General features: G+C 33.6%; 2 protein-coding genes across 3 annotated transcripts; one reads left to right on the top strand and one right to left on the bottom strand.

Annotated features, from left to right (window-relative positions):
• The first annotated feature begins 1880 nt into the window (after positions 1-1880).
• Positions 1881-11422, top strand: LOC148308534 (UDP-glycosyltransferase UGT5-like). Its single transcript, XM_088261573.1, has 4 exons — positions 1881-2966; positions 7394-7616; positions 9632-9848; positions 11123-11422. The coding sequence occupies exons 1-4, from the start codon at positions 2130-2132 to the stop codon at positions 11406-11408; spliced, it is 1563 nt and encodes a 520-aa protein (XP_088117699.1). The 5' UTR covers positions 1881-2129; the 3' UTR covers positions 11409-11422.
• On the bottom strand, positions 11402-18191 carry LOC148308533 (uncharacterized). Of its 2 annotated transcripts, none has more exons than XM_088261571.1 (7): positions 17969-18191; positions 16966-17880; positions 16720-16873; positions 15897-16009; positions 13276-13399; positions 12418-12578; positions 11402-11966 (listed from the first exon to the last, which is right to left on the bottom strand). In XM_088261571.1, the coding sequence occupies exons 1-5, from the start codon at positions 18027-18029 to the stop codon at positions 13383-13385; spliced, it is 1260 nt and encodes a 419-aa protein (XP_088117697.1). In that variant the 5' UTR covers positions 18030-18191; the 3' UTR covers positions 11402-11966; positions 12418-12578; positions 13276-13382. The 2 variants fall into 2 exon arrangements, with proteins under 2 accessions (XP_088117697.1, XP_088117696.1); XM_088261570.1 differs by having other exon boundaries at positions 15748-16009; positions 17969-18185.
• Positions 18192-18265: the final 74 nt, after the last annotated feature.

Raw genomic sequence — 18265 nt, 5'->3', positions numbered from 1 at the left:
TTTTCTCCTTTTTCAGGATTTTCACGAGCTCAATTAAGTATTCGTGATTTGTCTGTAATTTTAATGTTTATCCACTATCCATCGTCGCATTATAATACATTATTTTCTTTCTTCAATAATTTCCTATTATTTTTTGACATCTCATCAAAGATGAAGAAAAATATGGAAGTCTGGGCATTTACGGGGCTGACGACCATCATAGGCTGGTTTAAGTGATCAGTATACACACATGTAATATTCGCCAATTCTACCCATTATTGACAACCACACAACTCAAATTCTAGGAAATTCTATATTTATGAACCAATTTCGAAACACAGTTCTTGCATCACTAGAACTTCACTAGAGACATTTATTGGTGAGATGTTCAATAATTGTCATTCCTTTACTATTCTTATTCTTGGTGTAGGCCTTGTGGCCTGTTTTTAAGAGGGATTGGCCTTCTGCGACGCCGATCCTCAGCTGTCAATCCATCTCTTTTATGGTCTGCCCGGGAGTCGTCTACTTTGGGGTTGGCCGTGCAGTGGGGTGTGGGGGAGGGAGTCTGGATGGTACCATTATCCTCACATACCCCGCATACCGTGTCTTCTTCGATGTCTTCCCCACCTAACGACGTCTTGGATCTCCCATATTTCGCTCATCCTAGTGTTCCTTATTCTATTTCGTAAACTCTTGACAGATATGCTCTTCAGAGTCTTCATTTTTGGCACTCGCGCGTTTTTTTTGCGATCCATAGGGATAGAATACAGATTCTTTCTAAGATTAATTAGAACTACACAATTCGTGCTTTTGCGGTTCCGACTTCAACAGCGCTCTCACTTCTCTACAAAATTATTTTTAATCCTAGTGCACCAAAATATCTTGTTGAAAACTTAATTATTTTTAGCAAAACATTTTCCAATCCTCGGCAGAGCACGTCATTCTTCAGTTGTTATTGTAAGTACTTTAAAAGTTGAATTAATTTTTGTCTCTTAGTAAAAATTGCATTGTTTCAGACAACTTTCAAAAACGTCTTAAACACATTTTTTCTCGGAACTCTGTCTAACATATCATCACTTTCTTGCATCTTCGTGTTTTCTATAAATCCTTGCCTTTTTTGTTTTCTACTTTCCATTTTCTTCCTTTTTATATCTGTCAATTGCAGAAGAAGTACCTACACTACAAAAGGTCTGACACACATCGATAAAGGCTTTACCTCTAATTATTTCATTCCTTGTTTCATTTCTAGTATTTAATAATAATAATAATAAAACCCTTATCCGCACCCCAATGGTGCATAGGGCACTGTGTCATATAAACGCAGTGTTATCTTGATCGTTTGCACATGAAGGAAAGGTGATCAGCCCTCCGCTTCAGGTACCAGTCCATGGTAATATTGAATAAATATTACAGTGAAAAAATCACTCATATTTATTTTACCCCCCTTGGGAATCGAACCCGGGACCTCCAGAACGGTAGCTGAGCGTGCTGACCATTACACTACGGAGGTGGACATTTCTAGTATTTAGCATTCAAAATTCATAAGTAAAATATAAAAGGTTATTTTCAAATAGAATATCAATATGTCTTTATATGATTTACGATTAAGTCAATATTATTTCAATATGATACAGTGCCCTATGAACCATTGAGTACGGATATGGGATAAGAAGAAGACACATTACAAACAGGCTTACAAAAAATGTTGATAACATTATTACTGGGATCATGGACTTATATAAAAAATGTTTTTTGTCTCTGGTGAGATATCAATAAAAAGTCGGTTCAGAAATAACTGCAGGTAAACACGTGGATGTGTGAAAAAATCGCTGTAATATATGCACACGAAATACCGCAATCGCGAATATCCTCATATTGTATAATGAGCGGGCAGACAGAAACAAATCACTTGAGCTGTACATATTATTCGCAAGTCAATCAGTACGCGCTCGGATTTTGTTGGCGAATTACTGCTCTCAAAATACATTAGTCCGCTGATTAAGATATGAAAACCGTGACCGAATAATGGTTTATTTTATGAACATCAATTAGTGGTGAATGTTTCATATAAATTCTGCGATTACAACTGATAATACCGCGTAAAAAAGGTGTAACAGTTTTTTTTTAAGTGAATCCCTATTTCGGTCGTAATGAGTAAATTATTATTTTTAATTCTCGGAGGGTTCCTGGTGGGCGCAGATTCCTTAAAAATATTAGGCCTCTTCCCTCATCCCGGGAAGAGTCATTACGACGTATTCCAGCCCATCCTAGAGGAACTCTCAAGGAGAGGACACCAGTTGACCATCGTCTCACATTTCGACCCTCCGAACGAGATCGAGGGATGGGAACAAATAAACATGGGAGTGTTTAAAAACCTGCACAGAGAAACCCTCAATTTTCAAATGTTCGAATCGAGCAATTTCATAACCGATACGTTCATGCATTTGGTGGAAACGTCCGTGATCATGGATCTGGCGAAGCGAATGTGTGAGGTGTTGACAAACTTGCCACAAATTCATGAGATTATAAACGACAATGTGAAGTTTGATGTAATTTTGCTGGAGCAATTTAACAGCGAATGCGCCATGGGAGTCGCGCATTTTATAAACGCCCCTATAATTGGATTGCAGTCGCATCCACAGATGCCCTGGAGCTATTCTTACTACGGACAACCGGATTTTCCTTCTTACATGCCTTGTATCTTCCTTTCTTTTGGACCGCACATGTCGTTCATGGAACGGGTGGAAAATACGCTCATTGAGCACTTTTACAAAGCTCTGTTTAAGTACAAGGTGTTCACTCACGAACGGGAGATAGTTCAGAGGAATCTTAATCGTACACTTCCCCAGTTGGGGGAAATTGCTCCAAGGACTAGTGCTCTCCTGTCTAATACTCACTTCACTCTCCATGGAGTGAGGCCACTTGTTCCAGGCGTAGTGGAAGCCAACGGGATGCACGTCAAAAAGAAATTACTACCCTTAGAGCCGGTATTTTTGTTTTCATTTTTAAAACTAGATTAATTTCGTAAATTGATTCTGCAGTCACTTTGTGGTAGTATCTATCTATTTTAAATTTTAATTTTACTTAGTAAATACCACAATTTCTAAAATCTATTGTCACACGTATTTCGATGCATTCCGAATCATTTTCAAACACCGTAAAAATAATGCGGAATGCATCGAAAAACGTATCACAATAGATTTTAATAAAAAATGGTATTTAATATGTAAAATTCAAAATTCATTTTTTTTGGATATATGGCTGACTGCAAAGAGATCTAAGACCATTGCATATATTATATGAAATACAAGTTCCAAAAATTGATGCAACATGGATGTTTAATAATGGGCAGAATCGTAAACGATTCACAAGTGTACTGTATATAGTGATCGCAAGCCGGCCAAAAGCCAAACTGTGTGCTCTGCGATGCTCAGATTTTCATCATATTTCGTTTAAATTTAAAAAAGATGGATGTTTCATTTAAAGTTGAGACACCTTATAATATAGATATATCATCCGTAGGGTGAATAATCCGGCGTCTGATAAATAAATAAATGAAAATAAAATCATATATTTAAAAATGAATATTTTAAAGTTTTCGAACTTGCTGAGCTTAAATGTAATTCCTTAATTTCGCTAGATTTCTATACTTCACTTTTTTCGAGAATAATTAATTTCTTGGCAATGAAATAGTAAATATGAAAACTAGCGTACCTTATGCATGTTTACACTTAAAATAACTATGTCATAAAAAATGCATTCTCATCATATCTTATTTCTCAGATGTTTACAATGTGTATATTATAACTGCTTGCCAAAATATACATATCGCTCACTCCTTTCAAGAACGTCATAAATCAAAAATCGTCAATTTTAAGTTATGCATGTTTTCAGAATGCCTAGAAAATGTACTATACCCCAGAAAAAGAATAATATTTTAAACTTAATATTTACCCGCTACAGGGCAGAAAATGTTGTTTTTTTCATTTTGAAGAAAAGGTATTGTTTAATTATTTTTTTAAATAAACTAAATATTTTTCAAATGGAGAAAAAACCTTCAGGTTTTACCTAAAAATATCTGTTGCTCAGAAAAAAGTTCAATAAGTGGCTTGATATTTATTTTTAATACATTGTGTTAGGACGACCGAGGAAAACTTGGCACAATCAGGTATGTCAAATACTTGAAAGAGGCCGGGTCAGGAGTCGTAATAATCGTCGGGTATGTATGAGGAGATGCATGAATGTAGAAGAGGCAAAGAATGTTTGCAAAGACAGAGTGGTGTGGCGTTCGATTCTCTCTGCCTACCCCTGCGGGGAAGCGGCGTGATGGTTAGTTAGTTAGTTAGTTAGTTAGTTATATTTTTAAACTTTAAAAACGTTCTCCTGAAAAATCAAGTTTTTTGATTTATGACGTTCTTGAAAGGAGTGAGCGATATTTCAAAATCTCTGTATTAGTTAATATAGTACACAATTTACGTATACTTATATATGCGTATATGGCCATATATGCAATGTTGAAATGCATCTATATTCGTTTTAATATATTTTTATTACTTATTTTTGATCGGGTTCAATCGCACAAACATTATAATTGTATGTTATAAAACAGTATTTGGGAGTTCTTACTTTGAAAAAACATTGATCGCCTCGATAGCTAAGCTCCAAACAATATAGGAAGTTAAATATATGTACTTGTACGTAAGTATAAACAGAAAAACTTAATACACAGCTATCTAAATCTGTTTTTTTACAACAAAGCTGAAAGTGTGCTTGATGTCTCGTTTTAGACAACCCGGAATTAGAAAAGTAGCAAAAGTAACAAAATGGTTTATATTATTTTCTTCTTAATTGTTTGCTATTGCCAGAGTGTTCATCGTCAAACATTTTAAACATTTTGACAATGAAATTTATTGACCTTTTTTCTTGGTTTTCTTTTTCTGCTTCTTTTTTCAATATCTATCTCTTATATATCTGTTTTACAATTATTTCCTCACTCAATGTAATCGATGTGTAAATTATATAAATAACTTAAGTATACCAGGGTATCTTAAAAAAAATGCGTATTCCAGACGAATTGATTGATAGACATCTCACGCTTCGGTCGGTATAACAATTGGTATGGGTAAACTGATCTTTCCAGCTCACAACCAGTGAATTTGGCGAGCGTGCCTTTGCTGTTGCGAGACCGATTGCGTGGAATGCTCTTCCACGAGAATTTAGAAACAGCGAGAGTGAAATGATCTTTAGAACAAAACTAAAAACTAATTTCTTTGCTAAATCATTTCCACTATCGTTTTCCCCTGCGCTATATAAATTATCCATTTTTTTTTACATAAAGTTGCAAATATAAATTAAACAGCATAATATAACAATGTACGTAGATTTAAATTCTACATTTAAAAAAATCCATTTCGTATTACCAGTCTTATTTTTTCTGTATGCTTAAAATATTCGTAAGACATAATAATTCATTAAGGAGGTAGTCGCAAACATACAATTCAGTAAGCTATCGGCTGACGTGTCTTCGCGCATATTTTTTTAGAGTACATATATATTTTTTAAAACCTTTCTACCTTTGCATTACTCTTTTCAAAATCATATATTTATATCGAAGAAAAACTTATTTTTTCATTAAAAACCGGTGTTTTTAGCAAAAAATTCATTTATGTTACCTGAGTTTAAAGAAAATAAAGTTGCGGGTTATCGAATACCCCACCTTAAGTCAATTTGTCAACCTCAACCGTACGATGTAATTTCAGCATCGCATCAGTAAATACGGAAATAGGATCCGACGCGCTTTGTAGTTACAGGTAATACGAACTATAAACCAATAATACAAAAAATCACAGTACACATTCTTGCTAAGACTACCGTTTTAGTAAAAAATACATTGAACAAGTTGAAACGCACAGTAAGATTAAAAGAAAAATATAATGCTTTATTTCTTGCATCTTGCATTTTCTTTTGCAAGTAAACTCAAGTCCGCGTTTGTCTACCATGCGAGAGGTCTCGGGGTCCAATCCCAGAGGGGTCAAAATAAATGTGATTTTTCGATCCATTTTTTTATTATTATCCTGGACTGGTACATAAGACGCAAGACAGGGCATGAAAATAATTAACTTTCCTTTGTGTATTAAATCAATATAGCACTATTTATATCCGATATAGTGCCCTATGCACAATTGAACGCGAATAAGGGTTAGAGAAAAAAAAACAATGAAAAACTGATCTAAAAAATATTATAAAAACGTGAGTATCATTTCAACGTTACAGTACCATATTGTATGCTTCATAACGAATTGAATTTTTAAACAGGTATTGTTATGGAAAAACGCGTTTCAAGTAACGAAATTGCTCCTGGAACGAATTAAGTTCGTAATGCGAGGCATCACTGTATTTCGAAATATATAACCGAATAATTATAATAGATCAAAGAATTCTACCAAGAGCCAATTCAACAATGTGAAGATTGTAAGTAGGTCTACTATAAAGTTACAAGTTTTTTGTCATTCTTGAAATATGACCTACCTATTAAACGAATACCGGCAGCAAAAACCTTCATTTTCATTTGTGTCGCTGCACAGTAATTTTATGACATTGAGAAAATTTATCATGCAAGATTTCGATAAAATCTAATGATTGTAATTTTAGTTTGACATATTATTAAGTTAACATGCAAGTCGAAATAAATTTATTATACATGGCCGGTTTTTTCATGTATTGTAGAAATATTGACATTTGTACAGTAAAAAAAGGTATTGTACAGTAAAAAAAGGTACTGGACACTCCCATTTATCAATGACTCGATTCTTTCAACGGATTTATCTGAATATGATGAATTTATCTCAATATTTTTCGTTCAATAAATTAACCGTTTTAGTTCTGGGATTAACAACAATAATGCTGATAATGTGGTTGGTAATAGAAGCGGAAGACCGAGGAAAACTTGGCATTATCTAGTATTTCAAATACTGTAGTCAGGTCAGAAGTTGGAACAATCGGTAGGTATGTTTGAAGAGATACATGAGTGTGGAAGAGACGAAGATTATTTGCAAAGACATATTGGTGCGGTGTTCTATTCTCTCTGCCTACCCCTGCGGGTTATTTAGTTAGTTAGTGCTGAGTTTTTTTTTAAGTATGTGTGTATGCTAAAAAACAAAAAGTTATTCAATGTTTTAAAAATTGTATAAAGGTCTTCATGGTTGGTACGAAATTATCATCCTGTCTACAACGGTTTGAGTGTGTCCAAATACTTGTTGACAAATCTAGATTATCTCCAATTAGGAGTATGGCCACAACTAGGAGTATGCCACGTATGTCAATATGACCACAACTCGACGCTACGTTTATTCAATTATCGTATTCAATAGTATAGTATTAACATATATTGTAACGCTGCATTTAAACATTTCAGGATCTTGAAAAATATATGAACAACTCCAAAAATGGCGTCATTATATTCAGCATGGGTTCGATGTTGAAAACCTCTACTCTCCCCGAGTACAAAAGAGACGCATTCGTAGAAGCATTTTCCAAAACAGATTATGACGTCATCTGGAAATGGGAAGGTGAACTAATCCCAAACCTTTCTAAGAACGTTCTACTGATGAAATGGCTTCCTCAGTTTGAATTATTGAGTAAGTATTTCATCATTTTTGGTACCGCACTTTATATATTTATTAAGATATACACATATTATATTAGGTGTTTCAACAAAGACGAATCATATGTTTATACGAAAGGAATATGTAAGTCCGAGCATTCACAAGACCTGGCGACCGATCATAACAACGAGGACACATTTGATTCTATACGCATTACCTTTTCAGGTATATGACGTACTAATAATCGTGCTAACTTCTTTTTACAAATATCTGACGGGCATCTATCTCTTTTTTTCCGTACAATGTTTTATATTTTTCATCCCTCTACCGGACGAATTGAGAAAAAAGACTTATACGCATCCTTACTGCGCTCGAAATTGGTCGAAATCGGTTATTCCTAAAGAAAGGTCGACAGGTGTCGCTAAGCTTTTGCGTAGGTTCGTTTAGTGATGCACATATGTACTACTAATATATTATATAGATGTTCGCCTACTTCAAAAACTCGTTCAAAGTTTACGCATTATTTTTTCTTTCTTAATTTGTCCGCTAGAGGGATGAAAACATAAAGCATTGTGCGGAAAAAAAGAGACAGGTGTCCGTCAGGTACTTGTATAAAGAAGATAGCGCGATGATTAGTACGTCGCATACCTGAAAAGACGTCCGAAAGCAAATACGTCCGCGTCGTCATGATTGGTCCCCCGGTACTGGTTTGCTCAAGTGACCACTTTAAACAATTTATAACGCTCACCATTCTCTAACATAAATATTGCATACATTTTCGAAATTTCTATATACTTATGCAGTTTTGTAACTATTGCATTCATATATTAGTTGGAACTGGCAACTGTTAAGAATTTTGTAAAGTAATTAGCTTTCCCCCTTTTGACCATATGCCAATATGTAATTTATGTTATTTTATGGTTTTTATTGATTATTTAAATCTGTTCCAATGCAAGTACCTACCAGTACTCCTATAAATAACCATATGCATGCAATTATTAAATTAAAATTTCTTATCAAAACCAGTCAACCAACACCTTGCCGTACAACTTTTGGTTTGAACCATGGACGACTTTTTTGAATTGCTTTTTTTCAAATATCCAAGGAAAAAAATCCAAATAATTTAAAAACCACTTCAGCATATGCAAGGTCATGCATACTCTCTTTTTTGTTTTGATAAAGCTCTATTTATATTTTTTTAAGATATTTTTTATATGTTGCAATTACTCTTGTTATTAAAGGTGAGATTTTAAGATGTTACATCTATTGTTTGTTTATGAAGGAAGATGGAAGTCTGAGCATCTCAGGGCTTACGACCTGGCATTTGACTGGCTTCACTTTATACACTTGTGTAACATTTATCATTCTGCCCATTACTGAACATCCATATGGCAATAATTTTTGTTAACATGTTTAAACTTGCATATATGCAATGTTGGTGGATTCCTTTCACATTCTAGTTCTTATTTCATCGATGTGGCGCCATCCGTTGAAAAATTTGCGAAGTAAAAAATATATGATTCGAAATCTATAAATTATGAACTAGCATAAATGAAATCATAGCATTGCATATACTTATACAAGTTTTTTTTTAATGAATGGCATATGGGTATTCGTTGAGATACCTATAATATTGATGTCATCCGTAGGGTGAATAATCGCGATGAAGCTCTAATTACTTTTAAGAAATGTCTGAGACATTACTTTTTATCATTAGAATCCTAACTGTCTATCAAACCTCCTCCCTTAGTTTTCCCCCTACCTCCTTCCCTTAACTCCCTTTTTCCTTCGCAATCTTTATTATCATCAATTTGTAATTTATGTTTTTTTAAATGCTCAAGTACTATCTACCCTCTGATTGCAAACAAGTATATGGTTTCAAACGTTTTGATCAATATCACTAGTGTGTTTTTGGTTGGGTGGAAGACATTGTTTTTTTTCAATAAGCCCGCTAATGTACTTATTTATTTTCTGTACATGAAGTTTAAATAAATAAAATAAATGAATAAACAATCCAGTGTTTAATAAATTACTCTTATTTTTATTAGATCACCCAAAAACAGTAGCTTTTATATCCCACGGAGGGTTGCTAGGAACAACTGAAGCTATCCACGTTGGAGTTCCGATGCTCTTCATCCCAGTATTCGCAGACCAGGGCACTAACTCTGCTGCAGCAGTGGAGGCAGGATTGGGAGACAGGGTCCTGTATAGAGATATAACGAAAGAAAGGATACACAAAGCCTTAACCAATGTTTTATCACCAGAGTAAGTGTCTATTTAAGTCAACCAAATATACTTATACATTCTCTCTGGCCCTATACAAACCCAGGTGGATCGATACAGTGTTGGCTTGGTTGTTGATTGTTATGAACAGACTTGTACTTCAGATAATTGGATAAAGAATTGATATATTTCAAGATTGTCATAAATCAAAAAACTTGATTTTTCAGGAGAACGTTTTTAAAGTTTAAAAATATAATACAATGTATTAAAAATAAATATCAAGCCGCTTATTAAACTTTTAACTGTGCAACAGATCTTTTTAGGTAAAATATGAAAGTTTTTTCTCTATTTGAAAAATATTTGAAATATATAATAAAAATATTAAACAATACCTTTTCTTCAAAATGCAAAAACAACACTATTTGCCCTGTAGCGGGTAAATATTAAGTTAAAATTATGCTTCTTTCACTGGGATACAGTACATTTTTTGGGCATTCCGAAAACATGCACAACTGAAAATTGACAAATTTTTATTTATGACGTTCTTGAAAGGAGTGAGTGATATGTTGAATGCATTGAATGCATTCTGTCAAACATGACAGAATGCAGATGACGTTAGTGGAGGGCATCACTGCTATTATGGTAAAGAAAATAATAGAAGTGCTATTTAGAAGAGAATGGGAATAGCAATAATGACCAGGGCACTCGGTATTACTTACTAAATCGTACATAGTGTAATTCATCTGCCTCTGTAGTGTAGTGGTTGCTAACCATTTGGCTACCATGCTGGAGGTCTCGGGATCGAAACTCAGGGGGGCAAAATAAATATTAAAGTCTTTTTACCCTAATATTTGTTTAATATTACCCTTGACTCGCACCTGCAATGCAATACTAGTCTCCTTGCTTTCATATAATTAATTATCAAATTGACATTACATCAATTTGATGCAGTGACCTATGCACCATTGAATGCGGATAAGGGTCAAAAGTAGAAGTAATATATAAACGTTAATGAAATAAATAAATCACTTTAACCAGCCTATGACGGTTGTCAGCCCCGTAAATGCCCAGACTTCCATATTCTTCTTCATCTTTGATGAGATGTCAACAAATAATATGTTAATGAAAAAGTTCATATAAAGATTGCCAAATTTCTATAAAAGTAAACAATCTTTTTCAAAGTTTCTAAGTATGTCAGCATTTTTAATGTATTGTAAATGACACTTTCCTTCAGAAAACCCTTTGTGGGTTTTTAAGTATGATATTTTAGTAGCTAAATTCAATGGAAAACAAATCAATACAAATTTTCCTTTCAGGATGAGGCAGTCGGCCAAGAGTCTATCAGCGCAGTGGCATGATCGGACTCCGCCCCTGAAGCTAGCTGCCGATACGGTGGAGTATGTAGCTCGCTACAAGGGAAGGAGGCTGCGCTCTCCAGCACTTGACCTCACGACCTACCAACTCTACAACCTCGACGTCCTAGCTTTCGTCATAGCTGTACTAATGATCCTACTTGGAGCCATTGTCTTGTGCATTTATTTTGCTTTAAAAGCATATTTTCCCAAAAGTATTCTTGAGAATGAAAGTAAAAAGAATGACTAATGAAATTATTTATTTGACAATTTTTTATGCACAATATTACTATCTTTAAGTTTTATAAAAGCAATCAAAAATAAATTTTATTATATTCAATAAATATAAAACCTTTAATAAATATTATTATTTTAACCATGGGTAATGGTGTCTGGTTCATATTAAATATCTTCCTTAAAGTTTTGGACTGTGTCATACCCATCTTCAGAAAAATCAACAATTTAATACATATCTAAAACATGTTTTTTTTGTCAGTAAAAGAATATCATGTCTCTTTTTTCAATAGGAAAATAATTTTGGACACCATATATAAATATGTATTTTGTTATAACATTTTTAAGAAAATATTAATTAAAAGTACGAGTATCGCACTCGCTGACAATGCTTGTCAAAGTAATTATTGTGAGGAAGATGAATGGATTTCAAAAAACTAGAAAAAAAGTTTTTTGTGAATGGAAACACTTCTCTTGGCTTCATCAAAAGTATGGTTTGAAAGTAATCTGTGAGGATAGACTGCAGTTCTACTTTTCCCGCCAAATACGTCTCATTTTCCATCAAACGTCTGTCCTGTAAAATATAAAAATAAAATTAACGAGACAAAAGCATGCTTCAAAGTGTTACAAACTCAATATATGCAGCATGTAATCACTTCTTGTATAATAATTGAAACTCTTTCACATTTTTTTTCTTTTAACCCTTATCCGTACCCAATGGCGCATAGAGCACTGCATCGTAGCGACACAGTGTTACCTTGATCATTAACACATAAAGGATAGGTGATCAGCCCTGGGCTTCTTGTACCAGTCCAGGGTGATATTAAATAAATATGAGAGTGAAAATCACCCACATTTATTTTGACCCCCCTGGGAATCGAACTCAGGACCTTCAGCATGGTAGCCAAGCCCGCTGACCACTTCACAACGGAGGTGGATTTTCAGGATTCTTTAATCAAAATTAAAATATAAATAAATAATAAACCATTTATTTATTAATACAAATAGTGAATGAGACAGTATACTTTGAAATCCAAGTAGTTAGATAGAATTTCCATGTCCTCTTGCCAATTATTTCTCAGTGGAATTTGCCTTGATATTTCATTGGTAATTGGATTGACTGGTAATAAAGGATTAATATGCACAGCCAAATTGTTATCGCTCCATTGATGTTGGACCATGTAACCTGAGACATTTTACAAAGATTTCATAAAGATTGAATGGAGTAGGTAATCAGAAATAAATGTGTGATTGAAATCTTCTTTGACCCCTATCCGTGTAAAGGATCTTGCATCGGATTGACACAGTGTTAACTTGATCATTAAAACTTTGACCACCGTGTACGCCATGTTGGCGTCCTATTTTGGTCTTGCATTATCAACCAAATACAGCATGTTAGCATCTTTGGCTCTATGCAAAATTTCTTATAAAATAAATTAATATTTACTCTTTGAAATTTCATTACTTGATTGCAGGATATACATATGAAATATCAATTAAAATAACTGACATGCCAAAAACATGGATTTTTCAAAAATATTTCATGAATATTTTTTAGTTATACAGTATTTATGTAAAGTAATTACTTAAATCAGCCAAAGATAGGTTGTAAACCCTGTAAATGCTCTTAGTCTTACATGTTCTTCAACTATGCTGAGTTATCAATAGTAAAAAATCTAAGTTTTATATTGTTTGAATTGATGTATTATATAATATTACACATCAAGCAACACTATATTGTGGCTTTTGAAAAGCGAGTTACAATAGATTATAGTGTTATAAGTTATATTGTGATTGGCTTATTGAATACTTCAATTATGAAATCAAGTCATCTGGTTTGAGAATTATTTTTCTATTAACTGATTTACTAAAGTTCAACTCACCCGTTAAAGTAAAAACATAACATTCTGATGATGTCAATCCTTCTTCATCGGTATTGATCCGAGCTACCTTTAAAACTGGCATTATGTTGTTGTTAACAATAGCCTTTTCAACTATTTTTGTTATCTGAAAATACAACTAAAATCTTTGACACAAATGAAGAAGTCTGTTATGATCAGTATGCCATTATATATATACCAACATTTTGAGTGTGTCCAAATACTTGTTCACAAAATCTGGATTATCTCCAATTACAGGAGTTATTTTCATATTATTTTTTGACATCTCATCAAAGATGAAGAAGAATATGGAAGTCTGGGCATTTACGGGGCTTACGACCGTCATAGGCTGGTTTAAGTGATCACTTTACACACGTGTAACATTCACCAATTCTACCCATTATTGACAACCACACTACTCAAATTCTTGGAAGTTCTATATATATGAACCCATTTGAAACCTTGTTCATGAATCACTAGAACTTCACTAGAGACATCTATTGGTGAGATGTAAATAAGCTTTTTATTAAGCAGAAACTCATATATTATTGGGTTGATGCAAAAGTAATGACCGTTTTTTATGATGCCAGGTAAAAAAATTTTTTTTCTTAATTTATGAAAAATATCTTCTTTTTTATGATTCCATTGTATAAAGGATGCTTTTCCTCTACTTTCTATTCAGTTTTGGCCTAGCCAGAGTACAGTTATGACCCCTTGTATTTTTTCAAAATGTCGCTCGATAAAGTGCATTTACGTCATTGTTTACTTTATGAATTCCGTAAAGACAATACCGCGAGTGTGGCAACCAAAAACATTTGTGAAGTGTATGGAGCAGATGTCATCAAAGTTCGACAGGTACGAAGATGGTTTACAAAATTCCGATCTTAGATTTTTCACTCATTGATAAACCACTTACCGGGCGGCCATTGAAGTCTGATGATGACAAGTTAAAAGTCATAATTGACTCCAATCCACGTCTAATCATCAGGGAGATTGTGTCAATGATGGGAGCCAACCAAACAACCGTATTAAGACATTTGAAGCGTATGGAAATGGTTTCGAAGTACGACGTTTGGATACCTCATCAATTGTCGGCTGCCAATTTATTGGATCGTGTTTTAACGTGCGTTGATTTGAGTGCGAGACAAAAACATGAACCTTTTTCGCATCGTTTGGTGACGGGAGATGAGAAGTGAGTCGTGTACAACAACGTGACAAGAAAAAGACAGTGGGCTATACCTGGAGAAGCCCCATTAACAACTTCGAAGGCCGAAACCCAAAAAAAAAGTTTAACTTTGTGTTTGGTGGGATGATAAGGGTATTGTGTGTTTTGAACTCTTGGAACACGATCAGACAAGTACAACAGAACGATATTGTCAGTAATTATCCAAATTGAACATGGACCTTCAAAAGGATAGACCAGAATTGGTAAAAAGAAAAGGGGTAGTGTTTCATCACGACAACGCGCGACCACATGTGGCTATGATGATCCAACACAAGCTAAATGAGTTAAATTGGAATGTTATCAAGCATCCACCGTATTTTCCAGATTTTGCTCTTTCTGATTTTCATTTATTCCGATCACTGCAAAAAAAATTAAATGACGAAAAAAATTATACAATAGAGCAGGTAAAAACATCCCTTACTTCATTTTTCGCATCAAAATCCACGGAATTTTTTACTACTGGTATTAATAAGCTGATAGAAAGATGGGAGAAGGTTATAAGAACTGATGGAAATTATGTAATTTATTAAATAAATAATACATATTAAAAAAAAAAATTAAAAAATTTATATGTAAAAAACGGTCAAAACTTTTGCATCAACCCAATAGTATGTGAGATCCGAATCCTGGATTATAATCACACACATGAGAAACGCCAGAAAATACCATTTTCATTTTTATTATTAAGCTTAAAATTTAGAGGTTAACGCTGAAGGTCCCGAGTTCCATTCCCAGGGGTGACTTAATAAATATCAGTGATTTATCACTCTAATACTTATTTAATTTCCACCCTGGACTAGCACTTGAAGCGCAGGACTGATTACATTCCCTTCATGTTATTAACAATCAGATAAACACTGCTTCAAAATGATGCAGTGCCCTATGTACCACTAGGTGCATATAACGATTAGACGAAGAAGTTATTTAAAAATCTGGAACCCAAAATAGATCACCTTGCTTCATTTGATTAATGATCAAGATGATACCGATTTAATCCGATAAAGTGCTCTATGCACCATCTGGGAACGGAAAGGGATCTCAAAGAAAAAAAGAAAATATTAAATTTAATGATACGTATAATTTGATAATGATTTCATATTTCTTCATAAAAAGAAGATGAATAAAAAAAAATTATGTTAATTTTTTTTCTTTTCAACTTTTCACTCTTTGATTATAATTATTGTTATTTGTGCAATTATTAAAACAAGGGTAAAAAAATATTTCATACAGAAATATAATAAAATGCTTACATAGATACTCTCAGAAATCTTTCCATTCATTTCCATAAAAGTGGTTCTAAATTTTCCCTGAAACTTGCTCAGTGCTAAATATCGAAGCAAAACTATATTAGCTCCTTCCAAGACAAAGTTATAAGCATCATCATAGCTCAAATACTGACTTTCAGACTGTTTCAGTAATCCTTCTTTGTGACTTATGTTGCAATAGTAGCCTCCTTCACAGACGCCCAAATAACATTGTTTTTCACAATACTCTTTAGGATTTTCCGTATGCCTGAAAAAATTATTTATATAGCCTATTAAAATATCAAATTTTCGCCGCATGTGAAATTGATCTTGGTAACTATTTTCCATATTTGATTTGCATTTTTGTCTCAAATTTCAGAATGCTTTGAATTTAGGATAATGTATTAATGTCTGTATGTCCGCTAGTTTAGCTACCATGCTGGAGGTCCCGGGTTCGATTCTCAGGGGATGTGAAAATAAATATTGGTGATTTACTTTAATATTTATTTAATATCATCCTGGACTGGTCCCTGAAGTGTAGAAGTAATCACCTTGCTATCATGTAAGTAATGATCGAAACAATACTGCGTTAATACGATGCAGTGCCCTATGCACTATTGAGTGCGGATAAGGGTTAGAATCTATCCGCTATCATGACATTGTGAAATCAAATATTCTATTTCAAGAACCCGGTCCATTACAAAACAATATACATAAAACAGAAATTCAATAACAAAGCTACACAAAAACAATACCAACAAGTAGACAGGATTTGTACGATTCATCCACCAAAGAAGTTCAGATCCTGTTTCGAGTTTAATCCACTCCTGTGACCAAGAAACTGGAGAGCGGGACTGATCATTTTACTTTCAAATAATTAATGATGAAGCTGACACTGCATACATCCAACCTGATGTACCATGTTGATAAAGATAAAATAAAAAAGAAAGAGGAAATAATGCAAGGTAGATTGCTTACTCTGATCTATTTTCCTCCATTGTATGCAGGTTCAAATCTACAGTGCTCATCAAATCACTTCCATTATCATATCCATTGTATGCGTATTGTGAAGACATGTGAATTAATAATTTGTCGTTATGCATTCCAACACTTTCAACACTAATTGTCATCCCTAAAAAGGTAAATAAGTCAATATTAAAATTGTATAATCCAACGGTAAAAAAAAATTACTGTAAAGAAAATAAAGAACAAAGTATTATATACCTCCTGTTGTGGTACAGTTATCAGGTGATAAAAATGTTTTTAAACACTCTCCAAAATCTTCTATCTCACTCTCTGAGCTTGCTTTCGATCTAGCCTCAATACTTTCAGATGGAGTCTCTACAGATAAAGATGATTCAGAGGTCAGCGACAGTTCTGACGGTTGGACGTTCTCTTCTGACATAGTGATGACAGAAAGGGAACTCTCAGACGTTAGGGAAAGAGAAGCTTTAGATTCACTTACGACAGAAATACAAGTCTCCGATGGTAAGGGAAGAGAGCCTTTAGATTTGACAGTCTCTTCTACAATAGTTTCCGTAGAGCTTGTTTCTGAAACTGGAGTGGTTTTTGGCTGGACTTTGGGTAGATTTTTGAGTTTTAATCGTTCAAGTTCAGAACCACATTTACATACATCTTGAGCTATGTTTGAACAACACGTGCATATTTTTTTGGCTTTCATTCCTTTTTTATCATCATCGACATCATCAGATGAAAGAGATGATTCACTAGTTGTGGATAGTTCAGATAATTCTGATCGGTCAGAACCATCGTCGCTTTTCTTAGCTCCGCAAAGACAAACAGACGTCCACTGGCCTTTGGGTGGACATGTACATCTAACTTTCGTTCTATTAGGATTCAATTTAGGGACCCCGTCCACATTCATAAATACATCACTTTCTTTAGGATTTTTGTCAGGGAGCTTTTTATCATAGAAGTAAAAATAAAAATCATCATCTGAGGAAGTTGAAGAGGTTTTTATAGTATGTTCTTCTTCTTCAAAAGATTTCTCAGATTCTATGATAGACTCATGAATAGTTTCTTGAATATTTCTGTTTTCTCTTGGTCGAACAATCTTATTATGCAGACAACTAATTAAAAGCGTTTCAGAAAAACATATTTTTTTCATCATATCATCATCTGAAAAATTAAATAAATAAAAATGTATGAATTAATGATATGATTTGTATCGAATATCAATCATAATATCATTAAAATGTTCAATTACCTAAATCAAATTTAAGATACTGGTTTATATCAAATAAAATACCGGTAGATTTTACAGTCATTTTCAATGAACTTGATCAACAAAAAAAGTATTTACAAATGTTTAAAAGGGTAATATAGTTATCACTTCAATCAAAATTAATCAAATTCAAACTTCAATTTTAATTTGTACATTTTTTTATAACAAATTTAAAAATAAGAAAACCGCCGCTGACGTTAGTGTTGCCACATACAAAAAATATTGATTGGTCACTAATCCTAATGATTGCCGCTCAATAAATGATATTTTTTAGCAACA

Source organism: Brachycentrus maculatus, unplaced genomic scaffold (genome assembly GCF_059751285.1).
Source record: "Brachycentrus maculatus isolate JH-2025_06_01 unplaced genomic scaffold, ASM5975128v1 h1tg000158l, whole genome shotgun sequence".
NCBI lineage: Eukaryota > Metazoa > Arthropoda > Insecta > Trichoptera > Brachycentridae > Brachycentrus > Brachycentrus maculatus.
This window is presented reverse-complemented; position numbering and strand designations above follow the sequence as displayed.